Source organism: Phymastichus coffea, unplaced genomic scaffold (assembly GCF_024137745.1).
Source record: "Phymastichus coffea isolate CEN01 unplaced genomic scaffold, Cenicafe_Pcof_1.1 PCOF00192, whole genome shotgun sequence".
In the NCBI taxonomy this organism is placed as follows: domain Eukaryota; kingdom Metazoa; phylum Arthropoda; class Insecta; order Hymenoptera; family Eulophidae; genus Phymastichus; species Phymastichus coffea.
The window spans coordinates 16823-42582 of NW_026707003.1; the positions used below are offsets into that span (position 1 = coordinate 16823).

The 25760-nt window shown below is 41.2% G+C and overlaps 3 protein-coding genes and 1 long non-coding RNA gene across 7 annotated transcripts in view; 1 reads left to right on the forward strand and 3 right to left on the reverse strand.

Annotated features, from left to right (window-relative positions):
* Nucleotides 1-21: 21 nt before the first annotated feature.
* On the reverse strand, nucleotides 22-6745 carry LOC131673724 (tyrosine-protein kinase receptor torso-like). Its single transcript, XM_058951956.1, has 18 exons — nucleotides 6678-6745; nucleotides 4355-4467; nucleotides 3313-3458; nucleotides 3127-3253; nucleotides 2950-3057; nucleotides 2807-2877; nucleotides 2574-2736; nucleotides 2265-2431; nucleotides 2073-2202; nucleotides 1812-1936; nucleotides 1512-1740; nucleotides 1265-1437; nucleotides 1125-1197; nucleotides 984-1046; nucleotides 831-904; nucleotides 536-750; nucleotides 319-456; nucleotides 22-251 (listed from the first exon to the last, which is right to left on the reverse strand). The coding sequence occupies exons 1-18, from the start codon at nucleotides 6743-6745 to the stop codon at nucleotides 41-43; spliced, it is 2394 nt and encodes a 797-aa protein (XP_058807939.1). The 3' UTR covers nucleotides 22-40.
* A 1911-nt stretch (nucleotides 6746-8656) lies between these two features.
* On the forward strand, nucleotides 8657-11327 carry LOC131673713 (NEDD8-conjugating enzyme UBE2F-like). 4 transcript variants are annotated; one of them, XM_058951943.1, is made up of 6 exons: nucleotides 8657-8764; nucleotides 8838-8926; nucleotides 10166-10320; nucleotides 10408-10569; nucleotides 10644-10805; nucleotides 10870-11327. In XM_058951943.1, exons 3-6 carry the CDS (start codon nucleotides 10210-10212, stop codon nucleotides 10984-10986), a joined length of 552 nt encoding a protein of 183 aa, XP_058807926.1. In that variant the 5' UTR covers nucleotides 8657-8764; nucleotides 8838-8926; nucleotides 10166-10209; the 3' UTR covers nucleotides 10987-11327. The 4 variants fall into 4 exon arrangements, with proteins under 4 accessions (XP_058807926.1, XP_058807927.1, XP_058807925.1 ...); XM_058951944.1 differs by lacking the exons at nucleotides 8657-8764; nucleotides 8838-8926 and adding an exon at nucleotides 9724-9744; XM_058951942.1 differs by lacking the exons at nucleotides 8657-8764; nucleotides 8838-8926 and adding an exon at nucleotides 9745-9882.
* LOC131673716 (uncharacterized) lies at nucleotides 9190-9698 on the reverse strand. Its single transcript, XR_009302738.1, has 2 exons — nucleotides 9481-9698; nucleotides 9190-9389 (listed from the first exon to the last, which is right to left on the reverse strand). It is a non-coding gene; the product is annotated as an uncharacterized LOC131673716 (long non-coding RNA).
* A 110-nt stretch (nucleotides 11328-11437) lies between the features above and the next one.
* The window catches only part of LOC131673710 (obscurin), a 35299-nt gene continuing 20976 nt past the window's right edge, over nucleotides 11438-25760 (reverse strand). The window contains exons 21-35 of the mRNA XM_058951934.1: nucleotides 20480-20885; nucleotides 20210-20393; nucleotides 19834-20134; nucleotides 19177-19761; nucleotides 18680-19104; nucleotides 17840-18603; nucleotides 17459-17760; nucleotides 16467-17383; nucleotides 15955-16394; nucleotides 15732-15870; nucleotides 14929-15653; nucleotides 14717-14858; nucleotides 13124-14182; nucleotides 12444-13042; nucleotides 11438-12137 (exon numbers count right to left, since the gene is read on the reverse strand). Of these exons, the coding sequence (XP_058807917.1) occupies nucleotides 11897-12137; nucleotides 12444-13042; nucleotides 13124-14182; nucleotides 14717-14858; nucleotides 14929-15653; nucleotides 15732-15870; nucleotides 15955-16394; nucleotides 16467-17383; nucleotides 17459-17760; nucleotides 17840-18603; nucleotides 18680-19104; nucleotides 19177-19761; nucleotides 19834-20134; nucleotides 20210-20393; nucleotides 20480-20885 (7229 nt within the window). The 3' untranslated portion in view covers nucleotides 11438-11896. The remainder of the gene's footprint in view (nucleotides 12138-12443; nucleotides 13043-13123; nucleotides 14183-14716; nucleotides 14859-14928; nucleotides 15654-15731; nucleotides 15871-15954; nucleotides 16395-16466; nucleotides 17384-17458; nucleotides 17761-17839; nucleotides 18604-18679; nucleotides 19105-19176; nucleotides 19762-19833; nucleotides 20135-20209; nucleotides 20394-20479; nucleotides 20886-25760) is intronic.

Genomic DNA, 25760 nt, shown 5'->3' on the forward strand with positions numbered 1-25760 from the left:
CGTAATTCTATTTAACATTATATTTTAGTTATCCGCAAATTTAAGTGATACTTGGCATCATTAATATATTTCGGTCTTTTCTTTCGAACGCGCCAAATTGCCGGAAGTGCGGCTCTCGTAAAAGTACTGTGAGATTCAAGTATTCGTTGGAGGCCATCGTGGAAATGAGCTTGTCAAGATGTAGCTTTAGTTCGTTGAACGACGGTCTCTTCATCGGATTTTCGTGCCAGCACAATCGCATTAGCTCGTACCTGCAAAGGAAAGCCGAAGGTAATTAGCGAAGAAAGCTGACGTCCCTTCAATCGAGCCGTCCCGTACAGTTGGGATCCGCAGTTCGACGGCCTTTCCATGCGATATCCCGATTTGAGTAGATGTAAAATTTCACCGGCCTCCAATGCTGGATACGGGTTGCCGCCCAAAGTTACGATCTCGTAAAGCAAAATCCCGAACGACCAACTGAAAAAAGAAAGAAGCCCCGAGTTCCGAGTCTCGCGACGGAAGTAAAATTGTGCGCAAAGATATTATCAATCGTTACACGTCGCTCTGGCTAGTATAAACTTGATGAGTTAGAGCTTCGATGGCCATCCATTTGAATGGTAGTTTACCGTCGCCTTGCTTCTTGTATACGTTCTCTTGATAAATGTCACGACTGAGACCAAAGTCGGATATCTTCACCGTTCTGTCGGCGCACACGAGGACATTGCGAGCAGCGAGATCACGATGCACAATGCGATTAGACGACAGAAACTCCTGTTTAAGCACATCACTGTACGATGATCAAAGGCGAGATTGTGGAGGTACTCGAAAATATTAGCCATGATTAAGCTTACCATACCCGAAGCCACTTGCCGAGCGAAATTCAGTAGGTCTTTTGGGCTGATTTTACTTTCTATCAGAGCTTCCGCTGTAAGAGAGAAAGGCAAATAAAAAGTTGTGCATTGAGTTGTGTAAATTTGCTTGGGATAATGCTGCGGGATCCTTGCCTGTTTGAACGTCGTACAAGCGGTTATTGATTGCACACGACGAGTTGGCATTCTCTTGAGGCACTTGCAAAATAAAGCGGTATCAGATCAATAAATTACGCGGTGTACATTTGAATTTCAGTTCAATCTTTCATCACTCACGAAATGGTGAAAGTTCCGTATGCGCTGGCCACTCGATTTGCTTCGAGAAAGCTGTCGTCGTCTCTTCCAACATCTACCAAAAAAAAAGTCAAACGGCACGTTATACCAGCCGCGGTTGAAATAGCAGTATCGCCTCATACCTGCTTCAAGTAAGACAGCAAGTCGCCTTTACTGCAGTACTCGACGATCAGCACGGGGTATTTGCTGATGGTACAGCAGCCGATCAAAGATACAATGTTGGGATGATTGCCGGCGGACTTCATCAGCAAAATCTCGCGATGGAAATTTCTAACGTCCTCCGCACTCGCGTCTTCTGCAATGAAATGACGCACACTAGTGAGGATGTTTACATTTGGTAATCGAGTCGCCGGGCAGCCGCAGCGATACCTCGCAGCACTTTGACGGCCACGTCGTAAGTTCGTTTTTGGTCGTCCTGCAAAGTGGCCAGCTTGACTATGCCACCGATGCCGCTGCCTAAAATCTTTTTTACACGCAGGCGATCGGCAGCTATCTCGAACTTGTCCTTGGTCTTGCTGCTCTCTTCCAAGTCGTAACCGAGCGACGATTTCAATGGGCTCTTGATTACGTCCAATGTGACGCCGTTCCGACCGATGTCCTGAAACGTGCCGTTGTACGCGAGCAGCAACAGTTCGCGTGACAGGGGGAAGCAAGAAGGGACGTACTCACCTCGAAGAAATTGTAATGGCAGTAATGGACGCCGAGTTTCTTACAGCGGCACAGAGTGCAAACGATCATGCCGAAGATGAAAAGCGTCGCCAGAGCCGAGACAGCGACGGCGGGATGCATGCCAGCTGCGTGAATCGACGAAGGAATGGGTAAGACTCGGTTAGACTTGCGACCGAAAAGCAGCGTTCTCGCGACGCTCGGTTGAATTTCTCGCGAGCAAGCTAGCGAATCGATGAATACGTGTAGATATGTATTGGATACCTATGGACGACTCCCTCGCCGCCGAGAACAGCGTCCACTCGAAGCTCGAGCCTCCCTCCGATTCCGCGATAATGCCGATTTTGTACTGGCGATCGTACGACAATCCCAAGATCTTTGCCGCGGTCTCGTTCTGGACACGTTCACAGGGATTATCTCTTTGCAGATTGACGCTCGCTTGGCTTTCTTACTCACCCCGAAGACACTGATTTCCACGCTGCAATTGTCGCAGTCCACGGGCTGAACGACTATCGTGTAATTGTCTGGATGCATCGCCGGCTCGTCCCAATTAATCGTCAGATCCACCGTGTTTACGCCTCGGCGCTGCTCGACAATGCCGACTCCCGTCGTTCGCGCGGGTGCTGCTCATCGTGTTCGTTCGTTCGTTCGTTTGTTGGTCGCATCGCACCGCGTCGTTCGCGCGTGGAAACGGTAAGGAATGGTTGAATTAGCGGAGGGCACGCGAGACAACGGAGGCGCTCGGGCGAGGCCCGGACTGCTTACCGCATATGCTCAAGTTGTGGTGGAAGCCGAGGCACGAGGGCGTGGCGAAGGTCAGCGTGACGTTGGCGCTCTCCCGCAGATCTCTCTCGTTCCTGGATATCACGTAGACGGTGTGGCTCCTGCCGTACCGCAGGCGATTCAGCTCGTAACGGAACCCGCGCTTCTGCGAGTCGCCGAGAGTCTTGATTGCAGTCTCGATCGCAGTCTTTGTTGCGATTCGGGGACGTACTCACCGCGTCGAATTGGTAATGGTGCAGCTCGTGCCCTTCTGCCCAGTGAACGATGTGGTACAAGCAGTTGAGATCTGACGACAATCGAGAAAGCTCTGTGACTGCTTGTCGGGCTTACGCGGGATGGTGGCATCGTCGTCCATTACCGTCGGGGGGGACAATGTGCAACTCGGCTCGTAGCGGTCCGGACTGCTCGTCGCTCGCCTCGATGCGGCCGATCGACACGCCCTTCGCTGCTCCCGGCACGAATCGTCCTGCAAGCAGCGAACAGATAGCGCACCGCGTCCGACGTCCTGCTCCGCGTCGTAGTGGGCAACGCTCACCCCCGTGAGTCCGAAACCAGGGCGTCACGTCGGGCCTGGCCACTCCGGCCGCCGACACTCTGCTGGCGCGATACCGGTACTCCGCGCCGTCGCTCAAACCGAGAGACTCGTGGATCGTCTCGCTGCTCTGCGAACGATCGAAGCCCAATGACGCCTGCGCTAACTTAGTTCCATACGGGCTCTTACGATTTCTGGATGAGTCCAAATGTCGCTACCCTTGCTCTGGCGCTCGATCACGTACAAACCAGGATTGTGCCTTATTACTAGCCGATTGCTGTCCTTGCATTGCAGACTTACGTTGGACAGAGATGGCTGGCCGAGGCGTGGGATATCTAAAATGCAATTTCCGTGCTTATTCGGATTTTACGATATTGCGTACGTGCATTCTCGAGGTGGCGATACAACGAGTGTCGATCCTCGCAGCTCGCGTACAGTTATAGTCCTGCTCATCGAGTTATTTTACGGAGCTCTGACTACTTCTTTTTGCTTGTTTGATAAACGACTTTAATCTACGTTGTGCGCGCGAAGTAATGAAAAACAATTCTTTAAACTTGCTTGCCACGTTTTCGGGTGCCTCATGACATTCCTGCCGGCATTGCTCCTAGAAAAGAAAAAAAGAGTGACCGAACGCTTAGTTATTTTGCGTGGAATCGTACGTCGCGAATAACTGCGCTTCTTCTTTCTTTTTCCGGAACGATGAGAATGTGCATTGCTCGCTGAAATAAGAAAGACGAGGCGAAGAATAAGAAAGTAAGAGAAGGCGAATCGATATCACCTAATTCCATAGCATTTGCATGTGCATGCATGTGAAAATTTGAGTGTCGGATAAGCCACGGCAGCGAAATTCACGCATGCATAAAAGAGCATATGCTGATTGATTGGCTGTAGTAAAATGCATCGAAGACGCGCATCAAAGTCAAACGCGGAGAATAAGCGATTTGCCAGACGCGCGAGCGTCGCCAAGATTCGCCCGGCGACCGTTGCTCTCTCGGGCAAAGCCGTCGCGGAAGTCATCGCCGCTGCCAGTCTCGAGTCTCGATGACGATCGCGCGCCCCGTCGAGAATGAAAGGAGAACGTTCGGCGCGGTGGCGCGCGGTGGCGCGCGGTCTCGGCCCGAAAACACTTGTTCAATTATTGCGTCATCGACCGCAGAGCCGCGTGCTCTGTCACCCGAGCCGGAGCAACGTAAGCGAAGACGGCGCGATAGCGCGAAGGGGTGCAACTTACTTCGCCGGAACAGCCCGCGACGCAGAGCGCGAGCACGAGCGTGTCGTCCAGGGCTCCGCCGCGCGCCAGGCTGACGGCGAGGGCGAGCACGAGCGGCAGCCAAGTGTTCATCGCTGCGCGGCGTGAGTCGTCGCGTCGATCGTTGGGTCGGCAGCACGCTGCTGCTCGCGCGAATCGCTCGCTCGGCACTGACGCTCCGCCGGCCCAGGTGCACGACGCGAGGCCCCGGAACACGCCGCCGCTTCGCCTCGCGTCCTCGACGACGATCGTATTATACGCAGCCACTGGCTTGATCGATCACGTCGCGATCACATCTGTGCGGCTGCCAAAAAATTGCTCGAGGCGCTCGGCGCTGTTTGCGGGCTACGTGCTCCACATCTCGCTACTCCCGTCGCAATTTCTTCTTATCGGGATTACGCGGCAGGTGCTTTCAGCCACATTTCGCAAAGTTCGTTTGCGCTGCTGATTTCTAGATTTCAAAGCCTACTCTAACGATGTCTTTACTTTATTCGGCATTTTCCTTTTTAATCCTACGATTCGATCGATTTGTTTTCACTGTGTTGATCGTTGGAAAACTTTTTTAATGCGAAGCTTTCGAGTGCAATTTTCTTGAAATGGTCCTAAGACGAAAGTGCGTCTTACTGTCAGGAGAATTTTTTTTATTGCAAGAATATTGTACAAAAGCACAACAGTCAAGATTTTTGTTCTTTACGTGCAAAATTAAATGTCGATCCCCGCCATGGAAAAGAATGAATTTACTCAATTGTTGCGCAAGCTTCATATATCTTCGCTACGCTGAAAAATGCATGAATTCCTTAGCAATTGTAAAAAAAAGTAACTATTTAAATTACTTTCATTGACTTACGCGTGTGATGAAAAGTATTATTTTATGCGCACAAAATCTACCTTTATTTTGATATTTAAATCTGTAGGTCCGATCATGATACGTGTTAAATTTTCTTCTCCTGCACCATTTCAAAAAACGGTGGTCTACATATCCACCCGGGTATAGAGGAAATAACCAAGACTAATGCGTACAGATACCTAGTGTACCTCTGAAACGTTCCACGTGGACATATATCTTGGAGTTACAATAACAATAACAATATTTAAAAGTTCAGGTTTATGTAAACATGCAAATTTTCTCATTCAATATTACAAAACTTTGTCTCGTACATTTACTGTTGAAAAAAAGTTCTAGTATATCTAGCATAAATTAACTTCATCAAAGCATTACTTGTGTATACAACAGTAATATAGTCATAGAATTATCAACATGAATACGCATAAAAGTGGAGTGTGTACATGAGGTGTAGTGTGTGTGAGAGAGAGAGAGAGAGGAGCGAGAGAGAGCATCCATAAGACTCACTTGTGGCGTCATATGTGTTTTTATTGTCATTGATAACTTAAATTTAAGGTGAGTAGGGGACCTTATCTAATCGAGAACACAGCCAGACTTCAATACTTACTATTTGTGAATGTGATGTGAAGTTTTAAGTTTTTATTTTGATATATATGTATTTCGAAAAAATAGTTTGTTACAATACTAAATATATATATATATATAAACATTATTAAACATGTTACTTGCATATTAAATAGTTTTTAGCTAGATAATATCATGATTATTAATCTAATTTTTCGTTAATAGTTTTTATGATTTTTGTCTTTTTCGTCCGATATTATCTTTATACATGTAACCAATAAAGTGTGTGTGCGCGCGCGCGCGCGGGATGTGTTATAAATAAACAGAACGCAACTCTTTTATAAAATAAAGAAGTTGCGCTAAAAGCTGAGAGAACCTTATTTGAGTAATAAAAATATATATTGAAAGTTAAATGTACATTGTATTTAAAGAAAAATTGAGTTAATTAAAAGAAATGTGACTAGAGCAGGCAGTATAGCCTGCTTCTCGTCGATCCGTCTCTCTCTTCCCTTTACCCTCGGCCAGGCTCAGTGGTCAGTATTAGGCACACCTTTTCTTTTTATGCACCTCATACTGTACCTCTTTTCCAGCTGCCGAAGATTGCCGAGTCCGGCCAAGAGAGAGAGAGAGAGTGAGAACTCTGTAGCCGAAGAGAGAGAGAGAGAGAGAGAGAGAGAGAGTTAGAAAGAAAGAGAAGGAGAGCGCGAACGTATGCACGCACTATGCAGGCTCAGGCAGGCGTGCCACGCGCGACTAATTAGCGTTTTTGTCGCACGCCCCCTAATAAGTGGGCCAAGTGGGGATAGCCCGACGAAAGCGCGGTCACTGGCCGTGCATTATACTCTCGCATTCGTCTCTCGTCATCGGTGAGTTTTCTGGGCCGGTCGGTTAGAAAACTCTCCCTCGCGCTCGCCCTTAGCTTCGGTCATCGTCTTGTTCCTGCGAGCCGTCTTGCCGTTTGCCATCCTGCGCAGCACCACGCTTCCTGGCTGTACGTTGTAGCGTGCAGCACGACGCCCTTCTACGCCGACAGCAACAGCGACGGCGAAAAGCCCAGCGACCGACTTTGTTCTGCTGCTACCACCTTCGCCTCCCCGGGATCGTCAAGAAGAATAAAAAAGGTCAGGTTGTCTCTCTCTGCCGTTGCGGTTGTTTTCTCTCTCTCTCAGCGAACTTATATAACTCTCTTGTAGGTAGCCTGGCGATCACTTGCCGGCTACCTTTGTTCAATTCCTCGCCGTTCATTATTTGTATCGCGTGTTTGGTTGTAAGTCCGCAGTAGCCAAATGTTCACTCGCCGGCTACTTTATAAGGTTTTCTGTATTAGGATAAGTCGCGTTTGTTGTTCTATTAGCGTACATAATGTTATAAACGTTCAATTAATATGTTTGGATATGTGATTAGTTTAAGCGCGCGTTTGTTTTTGATTGTAAGGTTTTGTCGTTTGAAACTAATAAATGTGGTTTATTTACTCGCCTACTTTCCGATTGCAATTAGAGCTAAAGTGTCTCTCTTACCTTCCCCTTTAAAATAGGTAGCAGCGGGTCAAATCTGTTATAGAAATAATAAAAATAAAACTAGAGAGTTTTACTCACTAAACAATGTGCAATTCAAAATTGGGTTACAAGTGAAAGAAAACTGAATATTAGGAATAAAATTTAAAAAAATAAATAAAGAATTTTACTTAGGTCTAAAATCGAAATTGAGAAATTAACGAAGAAAAGTTTCACAAAGTTGGAAATTAATAGAAAAATAATGAGTGAAAGTTAATATAATAGCACCAGAAATTCTGATAATTTTGATAAAGAACAAAATGATATAAGTGACTGAAAAGTCTTTGAGTTATAAAAGAAACGAGAGTTCCAAGAGTCTGACGACGAACGAGTGCAGGAAATAGCCGAGCGAAGCTTTATCGTTGTGCGCACGGCATATAGCAATGGGAGTTTAAGTGTATAACCAATCGCACGGGTATAGGTAGACCGAACTATGTAGTTTTTACATTATGCAATATTAAATTTTTAAGTTTGTTTCTTTTAATATTCAAACGTGGAATGCTTAAGGGAGTTAAATTGATATTAAAAGTTAAATGTCTTTTCACGTGACATTAGCATGCTCTCACTCTTTGTGGTTTATGTGCGTGTGCGTCGGTGGACTTCGTGACGATCTCGGGCGCCTTGTGCTTGAGTGAGTTATATAGTCTTTCTTGCGCACGCCTCGGCTCGGCTCCTTGAGTTAAAGTGTAACGCAACAATTTACGATCGCCGTTTCATAGAGAAGCCGAAGCTTACACTTTAACGAAGTGGACGGAGTTTTGTCGATTCACAGGAATATTTCTGGGCCGGTATGTAGACTGGGGAGTGCCCTTGGTCCGCGCATGCTGTTTTACTCTATTTTACATAGATATATGAGGCTTACATTTAAAACCAAGTTGTGGTTAAAATAACATTTTTTTTCAGGTCTAGAAGAATATCTCATTATGCAATTTAAGAGTTGAAATATTTTTAATGGAGTAAAAATCACATACAAACTGTGTTATATAGGAGTTTGAGTTTTTTTTTCGAGAGAAAGAAGTCAATCAGTAAGGTTCAAAATAAAATATTGCTCAACAAAAGGTTTTCAATTCTGTCAGAAAAATAAATTGCAAGTTCTGAGTAAGAATTTTGTGAGGATTTTCATTAATTGCAGATAATATCACGATAGTTTCATGAAATTTAACAATTCACTTGAAATAAGTTCTATGCTCACTGCTCAAATGAAACTTGTATCAAGAATAGTCTGATCACAGACTAGGGAAATTAACAGAATATTCCATTTGTGTGACTCACACATGTACCTGAGAAACCGACCGACACTCATGTGGTAATAGGCGAAGTGTCGTTAGTCTATAATCTGTACGGTGGAAAAATTTGATTTCTCATTTCTGATTAAAGTAATATTTGTTGCTTGATTACTTTGATTCAGAAGCGCGAAATATTGCTTTATTAGTTAAGAGAAAAATTATCTGGTATCGATTTGTAAAGTACGTTTTTATTTCGACTAAAATGTAATTTGTATTAGGTCCGCCGAAGGAGCCGCGTCAACGCTTCGTTTTATGGCAGGACAGTGTACCTTATTACAATATTTATCAAAATTTTTCCGACAAATTGGTATAAATTATTTTATTTTCCTAATAACATTATTTAATTTATTATTAATGATGTTTAGATGTTCACGAAAATTATTGTTCTAATCATACCACTTAAATTTGAGCTATGAATGTTTTCTAATTTACTGACAAAGGACAGAAATCTTTATAGAACAGAAAACAAGTTCAATGTAAAATTGAATAATAACTTTAATATAATTATTAAATTGTCTGGAAAAATACTGAGAATAACGTATGTTAATAGAAATGAAAAGTTATATTAAATGAAAATTAAAAATCTTTTATTGTAGGAGCTTACATACTTTATTAGAGTATATTATAATTTATTGATGGTTAAATAGACAACATGTCTTTTTTTCTCATCTTGAGTAATTGGCATTGATGTAATGATAAAGGAAAACCAAAAAGAAGAGAGTTACTCCCAAGATGTTCGAGAAAATTGCTAGCTGCACGTCAGTTATCATCTGCAATAACAACATTCACTTTACTTTTAAAAATATCCATTACACAAATGAAATAAATTAACAATTTATATCTTAATGAAATTATTTTTACTTTACTAAGTTGAGTGTGGTTAATTGTTATACGTTGAATAGAAAATGAAACGTTTGTTGACGTGTTAAAGTGTTACTTCTGTTGATATAACATAACCTATATGAACATTTTGGGAGCATTCTGGAATTAGTATTAGATATTGAAATGTTGGCAATCATGATGTCACGTGCTGTGACGCATGTGCAATTGCAAAAGTGTAGGCGGTCTTGTTTAAAAAAAGGCAGTTACTTTTGTGATTAACATGTTTATTAACGGATACAAAAAGTAAGAATTCACATCTAGAGTAAAAATATAATATTTATTCATAAAATTTAGATTTAAACTGTGATAAAGCCAACTAAGCATTGCAAAGGAAACCATTGACAGATAACGACTGCTTTGCCTTAGCCTTTAATACTGCAGGTAAAGATAGACGTGAAATACTGCCAACAAATTTTATCTTAAACCATGTTATTTCACGAGAAAAACTCTATTAAATTAAAGCGTTTTAAGCAAAAGTGATAGAATACTCTTATAAAGTATAAAGTAAAGTAAAGAACAACTAAATAATGTTGATAAACTAATTAATGGGTAAAAACAACTGTTATACTTTTTTTCAAATACATTTTTTTTAGGTTAATTTTGATATTTTTGTAAACAAAAGTTTTTTCCCTTGATAAAAATAAATCGTTTTTCTTGATTACAGCTTATGTTATGTAAAGGTTAACAGTGCACACCTAATAGTTCAAAATGATTACACTTAGAGGAAAATTGAAGAAAAATTCAGATGTGTTGAGTAACAAATCTGATGAAATTCCTGGAAAAAGAATTTCAATAAGAGATAAACTACTTATAAAAGAAGTAAAATTTAAAATATTGCATTGATTTATTATTAGTTTATTGTATTGATATCTTATTTCTAACTACTAATCTCATTACTTTTTTTAGGCACAAGAAATGGAACAAAATCTTCCTAGTAATTGTAAAGTTACCTTTAATGATCCACATTGTTTGCATGAGTTTGATTTACTTATTGTGCCAGATGAAGGTTATTGGAGTGGAGGGTACTTTCATTTCCTAATCACTGTGCCAGAGGATTATAATATAATTGTACATATTATAAATTTATAGCTGAACACATCAAAGTCTTTGTAGCAATTATTCTTAAATTTTTTTCATTTTAGCCACCTACAGTCAAATGTTTGACAAAACTATGGCATCCTAATATAAATGAAGATGGACAAGTTTGTTTATCAATTCTGAGACAAAGTAGTATTGATGGAATGGGATGGGCACCTACACGTAAACTGAAAGATATTGTTTGGGGTCTATGTTCTCTCTTTAGTGTAAGTATTAAATATTTTCATATGTCCAATTAATTCCATTTAATGCTTTAAGATATGATTACAGGACTTATTAAATTTTGATGATCCTCTAAATAAAGAAGCAGCTGATATGTTCTCCAAGGATAAAGAATTATTTTATATTAAAGTAAAAGAATATATACTGCAGTATGCAAAAAGATGATTGAAAGTAAGATTACTGCAATGCCAAAAAACTGAATTCCTAAAATTAAAATTTTTGAGTAGCTGCATAGTGATGCAGAGAACTTTTCCGACAGATATGTGTACACATTGAGAAAAAAACATTTTGATTTGCGCTTCTAATTTATGAAAAAGTAGATTGTACCTACAGTCTTTCTAATTAACTTAATTAAATCATGTTCTTTATTTGTTCCTTGTTAGTGTACTGCTCTGAATGTATCTTTTTATTTTTATGTGCTTGCAAGCCATTAAAGCACAAGCTTTTCCTTAACGTAAAATTAAGAATTGTGATTAAGAAATTATTGATTTGTAAATAAATACAATTATTTAATAATGACAAATCAAGTGAACTTATTCATCTTACAAATCAAAATACATAACAATTATTTTTCATAATATGAGGTAACTATAGAGAGAAAAAATAAATACCAGACTTATCATTTTATTTTATTAATACATCTTCTGCTGACCAAATAATAGTAAAGAACATAAAAGATTACGCACTTCTTTCTAAAAATAAGAATACATCGTGGCCGATTTTCAGGGCATCAAATCTAAATCCAAAGGAGAAAGAAAACGTATAATCGGAGAAAAAAATAAACAGCCGGAACCTTCTTATATAATCTTCAAATTCAACAGTCGTCAAAAAAGAAGAATCACAAATGGTAACAAATAACAAGATACATTAACCAGTTATCAACGAGACAACGTAACGCTTTGTGTCGCACTTATACATTTAATCCTGTTTTGGTTTTTTTCGGCAACGCGCAACGCTGACTAGATACTTTGTCATCGCGAGTTTTAATAATAAATAATTAAATACAATAGAGTATCCATAGAATAAGAAAAAAACGCGGGCTTATTATTTTTGTTTTCGAGGTTGATCTTGCTCTTCAGAATGTTGTGAGCAGTTCGTCCTGTATACTAGTGGATCGTGCGAGTTGTCGCTGGTTACCGAAAGCTTCGCTCAGTTTATCGCCCTGGATCGCTTGTTTGCGCTTCTCTTCATGGTACTCCTCGCTGTATTCCTTTAGACGATTGCCAAGAAACACCGAGCGCTCGCGCTTCTTTTGCATGTAGTCGTTCGCCGAAAACCACCTGTGCTCCAGGCACTCTTCTGCCGTAGGTCGTTTGCTGCAAATTTATCGAATAAATGATCAACCGTTATTCCTATTCATGCACAGCTTCAGCTAAACTTATCAATAAGACTGCAGTAAGTTGTCTAAATTGATGTGGGCTCTATGAACTACAAGACTCGAGCAACTTTTCAAGTTGTTAAGAATGAAACTACATAAGAAATCATCGAGACGACTGCGACTGATTGTAAATTTAAGTAAACTAATCGTGAAAACAAAATCTCAGTTATAAGCGACATTTTGCGTCTACTCAAACAGAAAAAAGTTTTCCCGTGTAAAGTGAAAATAAAAAATGTATAATTACCTAGGCGATCGTTTGAAGACCAGCATTAGAAATCGCGTAGCCTCTTGAGTAAGCTCCTTATACAAATACTCAAAACGATACCTAACGAACGTGATGTTCTGACGAGTCTCGTTAACGTCGGCACCTCTGAACGGCGAGACACCCGACAGCAACACGTACGTGAGCACACCTAGCTGCCAGATGTCCGACTGCGGATAAGCAGGCTCCGAGTTGAGCACCTCGGGGGAGGCGTACTCAGGATGCCCGGTCATCGGCACCTGAGTGCCGATCCGCGACACGCGACGCGTCGAGCCGTAGTCGACGAGTTTGATCTGAGTCGCTCGTACCGACGCCATCACCACGTTGTCCGGCTGGATGTCAAGGTGACAGTAGCCGCGCCAGTGCAGGTATTGCAGAGCGTCAAGCACCTGGTTGACGATGCTGGCGACGCACTGTTCCGTATACTCGTGACGACTGGCTAGGTAGGTCAGCACGTCAGCACCTTGTAGTTTCTCAAGGACGAGGGCTGCTACTGGAGAGCCTCGTGGCCAGAAGGCTGCCTCCAGCAGAGCGATGCGCTCGTGGCAAAGCGAACGGAGCGCCTCGAACTCCTCTTCGACCTGTAAAGTCGCGTCATTTTTGTAATAGATTTTGTTTTTTAATTTTGTTTTTGTTTTTTTCTACGATAACGTGTTAGGCACCTTTTGCTCCGTGTCGGGTCTAACTTCGAAAATCTTGGCCACGACGATGCGTTCCTGGGACTTTTCGATGCCCTTAGCCACGAGCGAGAAGCGTCCTTTGTGCAACTCCGATACAAAACTGTACCGTTCGGAGATGCGAGTCTCGCGATCCCAATCCATGGGCATCAATTCCCGCGAGTAATCGAGGGTTAGCCTTGGTTCCTCAATCGGCACCTCTCGTCCCGATTCGGTCAACTGCTGCAAGTGTTTCATCGCTCGCGTGATCTGCACCTTGGGAACTTCCTCTTGTTTGGCTCTCGTTTTGGTCAATTTTGTGGGCACGCCGTGCTCACTCCAACCGATGCGATTACGCGCCGCTAGTCTGAAGTTGTAGCTGGTGTTGGGCTTGAGATCGTGCACGAGGAAGAACTCGTGGTCTATGTTGCCGGCCACCTCAACCCACTCGATACCGTCGCCTTGGCGGTACTGCAAACTGTAGCAGATCACCGGCGAATTGCCGTCGTAGCGGGGTTGCTTCCAACGCAGAAGGATTTCGGAGTCTGACGCGTCGGTAATTTCGGGGGAGTCAGGCGAGCAGGGTATCGTCGCGCAAACCAGTCGAGCCCTTGCTACAGTTTGGCCATTCTTATTGCGCGCTACCACTTTGTAAACGCCAGCGTCGTGTTCCCGCGCTGGATTCATACTCAGAATCGAGCGCCCGTCGGCGTCTTGCGCAATCTTGACGCGATTGCTCTCCTGCACAACGCAGTCGTTCTTGAACCACTGGACGATTGGTTGGGGATCACCGACTGCCAGACAACTGACTTGTGCTGGTTCGCCGTCCTGGATTGCCTTCGGATGTGGCTTCTCGCGCATGAACGGCATTTGACCCTCTTTCTTCGCCTCCATCATCGCTTCCATTTCTGTATATGTATCCAATCGCGTGCCTAATTCGTGTTTCAATCTTCGTAGGGTTCCCGTGTCCACGTTACCGTACTGATTGATGCGCGCTCTTCGCTCGTCGTCGATCTCCTCGTCCATCACATCCGTGAAACGTCGCCGTTCACGAATAACTGGTGTCTGCTCGCAGTGTTTCAAGATTATTGTGGCTCTTTTCGCAAGAGTTGATAAATTAACGATTCGCTAACAGTAGAACATACTCGCGTTGTTTTGTAACGTGGCATAGCGTATACTAGGATGAGTGATTGCGATGTACAGAAGTAGGCTTGCTCGAACTCCTGAATGCTAAACTACGAGACCACGATCATGTATATTTATAAGTACTAAAAAAAATTTATGATTTTATTCGAGCTAAGTTTTTTTTGCCATCTGGACTATATACATAAACCACTCGTGGGTAGTTCAACGCTTTAGAACTCTCAAACAAGCGTTGAAAACCAGGCGTAGTGCTATCGTAGTAAGTACGCAAAGCACTAGAGTTCTAAAGAACCTAATGACCATCGGATGTCATAGATACGAAAGCGAAGGACAGCGCACGAACTTCCCAAGTTGCTCTTGTATATTCCGTACATTATGATCACTTATCCTGGTGTACGCAATGCCACGCTACGAAATAACTCAGGTATATGCAACTATGAACGAACCGCAACTTACCCTCCAATCGTAAGCATCGTCTGAGAATTGACGCGGGAAGCCGGTTCCACGATTGTACGCTACTTTCATGTATTCACGCAGCCGAACTGGGAAATCGGTATCTCGAAGTTGCAGAAGATATGTGTCGGGACCATTTTGATAACTGAGCAGAAAAATTAATGAATTATCGACCATGCGTTGTCGAAATGAACAACCTTTCATCTTAAACTTACTGGCTCTCGTTCTTAATAAGTCCTATTTCCGTATCAATGGGTTCCCTCGAGGGCACGCGGCTCTCCCATGGTTTCGGTGGTGGTGGCGCTTTTTTCGTGAGTGGAGGTATAACGTATTGTCTCTCGGGACTCCTCTCAGGCGTAAACCTGTGTCCTGGTGGGTAAACCATCTTCGAAGGGTGCTCGAAAGCGCTTTCTAATTTGCGTTTACGGTACCACGTACGACACGATGCGTTCTTGTACCAGTCTCTGTAGTAGACGTAGTAGTTTTTGAGATACTCTGAGGGTATCTTGTATAAATCACTCGGTGGTTTATCCGCGTACAAATTCAGCCAAGGATGACGAAGTGCAGTTTGAGCATCCATACGTCTCTCGGTTTGATACGATAGAAGGTTTCTGATGAAGTCCTTGGCTTCATCAGAAATGTAACTCCAACGATCTTCGTCGAAATTCCATTTGCCCTCCTTGATTTTGGTGAGAGTCTCACGGTCGTTCACCCCGCGGAACGGAGAAATACCAGATAGCAGGATGTAAGTGATAATACCTGTGCTCCACATGTCCATGCCATAGTCGATACCCTCGCCGTTGGTTACTTCTGGTGGTACGAATTCTGGCATACCGTACGTGAGGGTCATGAGCTTGTTACGAATGATGCGACGCGCTAAGCCGAAGTCGGCAATCTTCAAGTCGTCGCCGTTGGGATGTGAAATTAACAAGTCACTGAGCTATAAAAGGAAAATAGTAGAAAAATGTGTAACAGTCCATTTAGTTGATAAATAGTTGTAAGAATGAGCATGTAATACCGTTAGACCACAGTGAGCCCAACCATTGTCATGCATGTAATTCAGACCCAAAAGCAATTGCCTGATATAACCAGCGATGTCGCTCTCCGTGTAGAATGGATGTCTTGTAAGATTATCTACAAGTTCACCACCTCCAGCACTATTTAAGTTTTTGAGTTATGGAAGCACGTTTATTTTGATGCCTAATTAAAGTTAAATATTATTTTGAAATTTAAAAGGATACAGTTCGGTGATGAGAGTAAATGTTCTGTCCGTCTCGTACGAATCGTGCAATCTGATAAGCTTACGATGGTTCAAGTTATTCATCGCATCAAGCTCGTTGTACATTAAATTCCTGTATTCGGAACCACCGTACATTTGCTTGGCAGCGTAATTCCTACCAGTATTTCTCTCAGCCGCGTGATAAGTAATACCCTGAGTGCCACGTCCGAGTTCATCGCCAAGATCGTAATCCTCAGCCATGGGTTTAGATTTTGGCTTCACGTCAGCTTTAATGGTGTAATTTTTGTAGCGCCAGTCAGCTTCGCACTCGACCACATGTAGCATAGCCGAGCTTGAGGCTGATCCTGCGACATTACGCGCGGATAGCGAGTAAAGACCTTCGTCTTTCAAGATTACATCTTCAATTATAAGAATTGAGATGTCTGGCTCAACGAATTGCATCTACAATTGAAATAAAATTACAATCGTTAACATTTTATTGTATTTTGAAAGAAATTTTAATTGAGAAATTACCTTGATACGAGTTGAAGGTGCAAGAGGTTTCCAATCTTTATACCATTTGAGCTCTGGATATGGTACTCCGGTAACTCTACACTCGAATTTAGCACATTTGCGTATCATCGTATGAGTCTCGTCAGGCCGAGTGATGAATGTCGGATATTCGGCGATTTCAAGTTGCACGCGTTGTCTTGCCACGCCGTGTTCGTTTGTGGCGACAGCTTCGTATTCACCAACATCACGCTCAAGCATTTTATTGATAAATAATGTAGCTTGTCCATTCCTCGTATAGGTATAATCGTAACGACCGCCAGGTTCAATCAATTGCCCATTGAAGTAGTAAGTCATCTTTGGCTTGGGATACCCATAGACGAACCAAAAGAGTTTTGAGTTTTGATTCTTGACGCCATATTGTGTGTCGTGCTCTTGTCTTAAGAACCTCGGCGCCTGAGCATAATTATCGTGTGGTGGTCTTTCGATATCAAAATCCTTCGGAAAGTACGGGCTTGTCTCAGGTCTGAAGTCAATACCCGGAGGTAAGTATGGGTAAAACTTGGGTGGATCAGGTTCCAATTTCGATCTATAAGTCTGAGCGTATGCCGAAGGTTCGCTGATTCCGTATTTGTTCTCAACACGTACACGAAAACGATAGTCACGGAAGGGTATGAGATTACGAATGTCACAGACACAGCCACGAATCCCACTGCGAGCGCTGAACCAGTCGCCATCGGGTAGCTCACACATTTCAACTTGGTAGGTGACGGGTACACGAGGGATCGTTGGAATGGATGGTTTCCAGGAAAGTGTGAGATGACGATCCATCATGCGACTGATGATTGGACGATCGGCAAGAGGTAAAGGTACACCTGATTTACGGTATTTATCAAATTCGGCGTACTGATCGACCAAACGCTTCTTCTTTGGTTCCAGGGCTGTAAATGGACACATAAAGTTATCGTAATTTTCCTCGTGGATAATTGACTAATTCATTTTAAGTGTAAACTTACTTTCGAAGATCATGTCACCGGTAGATTTAGCTTCACCATGCGGATTCCAAATGCGTAAAGCATATTTGCCAACATCATCCTCATCAGCGTGGTAAATAGACAATCTTAACAGACCAGAACCTTCGTTCTCAATAAGAATACGATCAGTAGGCCAGAGTTTAGTATTGTCACGATACCACTCAAACTCAGGCTCGGGGAATCCAGTAACGCAAGCTGTGAATTTAGCAGTCATGCCCTTGTACACTTCGCAATCATTAACCCTCTTCAGGAAAGACGGTGCTTCTACCTTTTGTATCTTATCCCTAATTAAACAAATCGTTACCATAAAATGTTTGTAAAACTCTTCAGGTTCTTTTTTTGTAAAGAATTAATAATTCTTACAGTTCTTTAACGACAGACAGATTAGCTTCGCAATCAGCTTTGCCTTCTCTATTAGAAGCACGGCATTTATACCGCCCAGTATCGGCAAGACAACAATCTTTTACATATAAACATACAGATTCTCCATCGCGCTTGATTTTGTATTTATCATTGTCAGCTACAATCGGTTGATCGTCAAAGTACCAGGTGATTTCTGGTTGTGGAATACCACTAACTCTTGCAGGGAACTTGGCGCTGTGGCCAATCATCTGCTGCAAATCACTGAAATGTTGAATGAACGACGGTGCTTGGAAGACTTTCCGAACTGTGACCGGAGCTCCACCTTTAATGACTCCATGTGGATTACGTAATTCACAAGCGTAGTGTCCAGTATCTTTGCTAATACTCGGGTTAATCTCAAGTTTGACCTTACGACCATCGCAACTTGCAAGGACACGATTGGACAATTCCAATGGCTTGTTATCTTTCGTCCACGTAATATCAGGCAGAGGGTTGCCAGTGAATAGGGCTTCGAGGATGAGAGGTTCTCCTTCTTCAACGCTAATGGGATGGAATGGCGAGAGAAGTTTGGGACCTTCCTCTGGCTCATTAGCACGGGTCTTACCGATGAGTTCAAGTGGTGCTTTACACGATTGTTCACCTTGATCACTGCTAGCTATCACTTCGTATTCTCCTGCATCAGCTGGTCCGACTTTGTCGATTACCAGAGCTTGACTACCGTCAGGTTGGTCTACGATTTTTATGTGCTGACCATCTGGAATAATCTAAGAAAAATAAACATGTTTAGTTTTGAACAAATTTACTATAATTAAAAAATAATAAGACCCATTATTAATTAACCTCTACTCCATTGTGAGTCCATTTTAATAAAGGCGCTGGCTTTCCAATAGCCTTAACCTCCATCTTTGCTGGAAATCCTTCGACAACGCTCATGGGATGAAGCGTGCCGACGAAAGTAGGTGGTTTTTCGATTTCTTCGACTATAACTTCAGATATACCAGTAATCTCGCCTATGTCGTTGGAAACGACAAGTGAGTAAGTACCAGCGTCTTCTAGTTTTAATTTCTCAATAGTCAAACCGATGAGACCATTGGGCTCGTTAATGAAGTAATTATCCTTTGATGGATAAAGCGGTCTGCCGTCTTTGAGCCACTGAACTGTTGGATTGGGAAAAGCTACTACTCGAGCTTCTAATTTCAGTAGATCACCGACTTTGGCTTTTACGTCATCGAGAGACTTGGAAAAGTATGGTTCCTTTGCTTCAGCTGAAATATCATTTTCACGATTTATAAGATATTCTTACTACATTGCCTTTTTAATATTAAAACAGAACTCACGTCTAACTGCAACAGCACATTGAGACGGGTTATCACCACCAGTATTAGACGCCACAACCTTGTATGCTCCGGAATCTGTCGGTTTTACACGGTCAATGAATAACCTCATAGTACCATCTGGTAAAGTTTCAATCTTCAAATGATCATCTGGCTTAATAAGTTCACCATCCTTGTACCATGAAACTTTAGGTATAGGACTGCCATCGCATTTAGCGAACAACTCGAGAGGCTCGCCTTGGTCAAGATCCAGTGACGGAGGTAGTGTTGTGAAGAATTTGGGCGGAAACCTCGTCAATGATAATTCAGATACACAGTGAATCGTACCAGCCATATTGGTCGCTTGACAAGAATAATTTCCAGCATCCTTATCACAGAAACGTTCGATGGTGTACTTGCTAATAGTTTCTGGTCCGTCAACGGTTACTTGAATCGTATTCCTCATGTCGTCAAAGATTTCTATTCCGTTCTTCATCCAGGTGATCGTGGGACGAGGATATCCTGTTACACGCACTTCGCCTTCGTAGTTGTTTTGATCGCGCACGGACTCATAATTTGGTAGTTCCTTTGTGAAGACTGGCGGCTCAGCTAAATCGACGAAAGCAAAAATGTATTAGTTACATATTACAAAATGAAATTGAAAGAATTTACTATACTCACTGAAAGGCTTTAACAAAGCTTCCTCAGATGCCTCTCCCATATCGTTAGTCGCAACGATTTTATAACACCCAGCGTCGGGAATCTCAACACCTTTGATTTTGAGTTTATACGTCTTCTTTTTATACTCATCCTCCGTAGTGAAACGCTCATCTAAGGTAACATCGCGACCATCACAATACCATTTGATAGTAGGTCTGGGATTTGCTTTGATTGTAGCTTCCCAAGTGACATTCTCGCCAACTGGTGCCATTAGATTCTTGAATTCCTCGATGATTGGGATAATGCGCAATTCCAAATCGGCCTTTAATGTAAAATGAAAAGTAAGGTGCGTGTAAAATTAACAAAAATTTATTTTAATATTTAAAAATATTCTTACATTTGTTGAACATTCGCCGTATTCATTCATCACTTGCAGCATGTAATTACCACGATCTCCAGGATTAGTTTGAGTAATCTCAAGGGTATAAGTGCATTGTTTCAGAGAATCTTCAATAACCTTATGAGTAACTTTTGCCGTGTGTCTTCCATCATCAAGGTCAATTATTTCACCATTTAATGACCTGTAAATTTTATTTTCACATTATTTTTTCATAAAGTTCATATATTTCGAGTACAGATGTCAAGCTTTTAAGTGAAATTTGCTTACCAAATAGCTTCTGGAATTGGATCACCAGTAATAACAGCCTTGAAAGTACCAGTTTTACCTTCATCTACATCGGCATCGGTAAGTGGTTCGTTAAGTTTAGGTCTACGTAATTCATCAACGGGTTCGACGGTCAAGAAACCTTCAACCGATTTTTCACCCAACTTATTCGTAAATACGACGGTGTATAGGCCAGAATCTTCTTCAAGAGCTTTCGTGACATTAAGTGTGAAGGTTTCACTGACATTTGCATACTGAATGCGTTTGGACGTTTTTAGTGGTTCACCATCTTTGAACCATTTAGCTTCTGGTCGTGGTAAACCAGTTGCTTTCACTTCGAATGATGTACTTTGTGTTGCGAAGATGTCGCGATCCTCGAGCGTTGAGCTGATTATTTCAGGAGATGCTGCATTAAAACAAAAAATTAATATCAGATTATAGAATACATATCTTAAAAATAAATATAATACTGCAGAAAAGAAGACTAAGCGGCAAAATTCTCTATAAAATATTTCGAACATACATACGTTTGTAGGATATACTCATCTGAAATATGACGCACCTCGTAGAGGACGTACTGACTCTAGTGTTTTCGTGCTGGCAAAGCGCATGCATGTAAACATTTGTTTATGACAAATGCGGTGAAGGTGCAATTATAACACAAATGCGTGATACACAACAGTAAATTACTAGCAACACATACACATAAAAGTGACGAGAGTGATAAAACAATGTGCTATTGAAAATGTACATTTGTTTTTTGATGTTTCAATGAACGAACTCTTGTAAAGATAATAAAATAGAGTGTAAATTAATGGATATTGTGTGTAAATGATTACCTCCATTTTCGATCTCTTGTTTATCTGATTTCTCGTTGTGTGTCGACGTTTGATATTTTATACTGTCTACATTTTCTTGATTTTTCATTAATTTTTGTAAGTCATGCTTCTTCGTTACCTCAACTATGCACTTATCAGAATCGCTTCCATCGCGATTTTTTATTTCAACTTGATAAGTAGCCGCGTCATCCTTCATCATTTTAGAAATTTGCAAAGAATATCTATTACCATCTTTTTCAATCTTGATTCTTTCATCTACGTTTAAAGTTTTTCCATCCTTCATCCAAGTGACTGTCAATGGAGAATAAGATTCAACCTCAATGTACAATATTAACTGTTCACGCTCCTCTATCGAATGATACTCGCCAAGTTTCTTCGTAATTCTTGGCGGATATCTCACTGTGACTTCTGCAGACTGCGATACCTCAGCAACTTCATTCTTAACTACCACTGAATATGTACCTTCGTCTTCCATTTTAGCATCGTTGACTACAATCGAGTACATATTATCATCATCCTTTAAACAAATAATTCTACTGGACTCTTTGATAGGTTTGTTATCTTTAAACCACATTACTTCAGAAGTTGGTGATGCTTGAACTTGCACAGATAATTTAATCGTTGCTCTACGAGGAATGGAAATATCACTCATATTTTTAATGATTTTTGGTCCAGCCTGTGAAATAGACGATTTTCGTCTAACATCAATATCTTCACTTGGTTGATTTTTTATTACATGAATAACACATTCATCAGAACATTTACCGTCTTGATTTGCAATTTCTACTGTGTAAGAAGCAGAGTCATTCTTGATAAGATTAAATATTTTTAAAGAATATTTATCACCGTCTGCTTCAATTTTAATTCTATCATTTGGGTGAATTATCTCCCCATCTTTCATCCAGATAACCGTCAGAGAATAGTATGATTCAGCTTCAATAGATAATGTCAAAATATCACCTTCTTCGATTACTCTTGAATCGCCGAGTTTTCTGATGATTCTTGGTGGATACCTGACGGAGACACCAGCAGATTGCGCTACCTGACCGATTTCATTTTTAGCCACTACTGTATACGTACCAGCATCTTCAAGGCAACCATCTTTGATTGAAATTGAGTATGTATTAGCGTCATCCTTATTATAAGTGATTCTACCGGATTCTTTAACAGGCTGGTTGTCTTTGAACCACATTACTTCTGGAGCGGGTATTCCGTGAATTTGAACTGACAATATTACCGTTTTTCCGGGAAGTACAGAAACGTCACTTAGATCTTTAGTAATCTTTGGTGCGATCTTTGAAATCGACGATTTTCGCCTTTGACTTTTATCTTCGCTTACTTGCTTCGCCAGAACTTCAACTCGGCATTCGTCGGAATATTTTCCATCTTGATTTTCAATTTTAACTTTATAAGAAGCAGAATCATTCTTGAGAAGTTTAGATATCTGTAATGAATATTTATTACCATCTGCTTCTGTTTTAGTTCTGTTGTCGGCCTGGATTATTTCATCTTCTCTCATCCAAGTAACTGCCAATGGAGAGTAAGCCTCAACTTCAATATAAAGTACTAAACTATCACCCTCTTCGATCAATTTGGGCCCACCTAATCCTTTAGTGATTCTTGGCGGATATCTGACAAATACATCTACCGATTGCGCTACTTGACCTACTTCATTCTTAGCCACTACTGAGTACGTACCCGCGTCCTCTAGGCTTGCATCTTTGATTGTAATCAAGTACATATTGTCATCACCTTTCGTACAAATTATTTTATATGATTCTTTAACAGGTTGATTGTCTTTAAACCATATAACTTCTAGAGCTGGTGATCCTTGAATTTGTACAGACATATTGATTACCTCTCCCGGAAGTACAGAAACATCACCCATACTTTTAGTAATTTTCGGCGCTGTTTTGGATACAGACGATCTTCGCCTCACTAGTTTATCTTCGCTTACTTGCTTTTTGATTACTTTAACTCCACATTCATCAGAACATTTGCCATCCTGATTTTCTATTTGAACTTTGTAAGAAGCCGAATCATTCTCTTTAAGATCAGATATTTGTAAGGAATATTTATTACCATCATTTTCTGTTATAACCCTATCACTGATTTTGATAACTTCATCGTTCTTCGTCCAGGAAACCATGAGTGGATAGTGCGATTCAGCTTCAATATATAATACTAAACAGTCACCTTCCTCAATTAATCTTGGTTCACCAAGTTTTTTAGTAATTTTTGGTGGATATCTCACGCAAACATTCGCAGATTGTATTATCTGGTCAACTTCGTTTTTAACTACTACTGAATAAGTGCCTGCATCTTCGAGACTTGCATCTTTGACCGTGATTGAATATATTAAATCAGCATCCTTCATAAAGGCAATTCCATCAGATTCTTTGATAGGCTTGTTGTCCTTCAACCACATTACTTCTGGTTCTGGTGTTCCTTGAATTTGTACAGACATTTTAATCATCTCTCCTGAAAGTACGGAAATACCACACATCATATCTTGAATGATTTTGGGTGCGATTTTAACAACTGACGTTTTCCGCCTAGCAGGTTTATCTTCACTTGATTGCTTTTTAGCTATCTGAACTCTACATTCATCAGAACATTTTCCATCTTGATTTGCAATTGTGACTTTGTAAGTAGCTGTATCAGCCATAACAAGTTTCCTAATTTGTAAAGAATATTTATTACCATCAGCCTCGATCTTAGTTCTCTTATCAGTCTTTAGTATTTCCTCATCCTTTATCCAGTTGACTGTTAATGGATAATGGGACTCAGCTTCAATATATAATGTTAAACTATCATTTTCAGCTATTAATCTATGTTCTCCAAGTTTTTTCGTAATCTTAGGAGGACATTTTACTGTCAAATCTGCCGATTGCGAAGTCTGGCCGATGTCATTCTTTGCTGTTACCGTATATGTACCTGCATCTTCAAGTTGTGTATCTTCGATCGTGATCGAGTATATATTATCAACGTCTTTTGAGATTAAGATTCGATCAGATTCTTTTAGAGGTACATTATTCTTGAGCCACTGAACTTCTGGAGCAGGTGTTGCTTGGATTTCTACAGGTATTTTGATTATCTCTCCTTGCTGTATAGATATATTGCTAATACCTTTATTAATCTTTGGTGCAGATTTAGAAAGAGATAACTTTCTTTTAAGTTCCTTATCTTCACTTTTTTCTTTCTTTAATACTTTGACAGCACATTTATCCGAGCATTTACCGTCCTCATTTTCAAGTTCAACACTATAAATAGCCGTGTCAGTTTTAACAAGGCCTGAGATTTGCAAAGAATGCATAATACCATTAATCTCGATTTCAATTCGCTTGTCAATTTTAATTGTCTCCTCATCCTTCATCCAGGTGGCCGTTAGTGGAGATTCTGATACAGCCTCTACGTACAACGTCAAGGTGTCATCCTCATCCAGAACCTTTGACTCGCCAAGTTTTTTAATTATTATTGGTGGACATTTAACGGTTACATCGCAAGACTGAGAAGCCTCATTGACTTCGTTTTTAGCTACCACTGTATATCTAGCTGTATCCTCGGATTTCACGTCTTTGATGATAATCGAGTAGGTATTGTCAGTATCTTTGGAAATCGATACTCGATCGGATTCTCTTATAGGTTTATCGTCTTTGTACCATTTGACTTCAGCAACAGGTGATCCTTCAATTTGTACAGGTATTTCTATGGATTCTCCTCGTTGAACAGTCACGTCACTGAGAGAATTACTGATTTTTAGGGTAGATTTGGATTGACCTTCGTTTATTGGTTTCTTTATCACCTGAACCTTACAATCGTCTACAGCTATTCCATCTTGATTTTTAACTTCAACATTGTAAGTACCAGTATCAGTTTTAACAAGATCTGCGATTTTCAAGGAATGTTTGTTACCATCTACCTCGATTTCGACCCGCATGTCTATTTTAATTACCTCGTTATCTTTCATCCAGATAACCTTTACTGTTTGTTCTGACTCAACTTCGATATTTAACGTCAAACTGTCACCCTCTTCCTGGACGCTATATTCGCCGAGTTTCTTGATGATTCTTGGCGGACATTTGACCGACACATCGCACGATCGTGATGTCTCACCCACTTCATTTTTAGCTATCACAGAGTAAGTAGCTGAATCTTCAGGTCTAGCTTCTTTGATAATGATCGTATAGTGATCTTCAGTATCTTTAGATATAGATACCCGGTCAGATTCTCTAACTGATTTATTATCTTTAAGCCATTTGATTTCTGGAGCGGGTGTTGCTTGAATTTGTACTAACATTTTAATAGTATCTCCGCGCTGTACAGTAACGTCACTCAAAGACTTAAGGATCTTTGGCGCAGACTTTGAAATAGATGATTTTCGTCTACTACTTAAGTCATTATGTTCTAGTTTTTTTTTCACTTGAACAGTACATTCATCCGAA

Excerpts from the sequence above, each read along its gene's own strand:
- LOC131673724 (XM_058951956.1), bottom strand. The coding sequence starts at position 6,745 with ATGGCAAACGGCAAGACGGCTCGCAGGAACAAGACGATGACCGAAGCT. Across the intron at positions 4,468-6,677 it reads AAGGGCGAGCGCGAGGGAGA|CGATGAACACTTGGCTGCCG; the intron begins GTTTTCTAACCG and ends CACGCCGCGCAG. Across the intron at positions 2,737-2,806 it reads ACCATTACCAATTCGACGCG|AAGCGCGGGTTCCGTTACGA; the intron begins GTGAGTACGTCC and ends GGCGACTCGCAG.
- LOC131673713 (XM_058951943.1), top strand. The coding sequence starts at position 10,210 with ATGATTACACTTAGAGGAAAATTGAAGAAAAATTCAGATGTGTTGAGT. Across the intron at positions 10,321-10,407 it reads ATAAACTACTTATAAAAGAA|GCACAAGAAATGGAACAAAA; the intron begins GTAAAATTTAAA and ends TACTTTTTTTAG. Across the intron at positions 10,806-10,869 it reads GTCTATGTTCTCTCTTTAGT|GACTTATTAAATTTTGATGA; the intron begins GTAAGTATTAAA and ends ATATGATTACAG.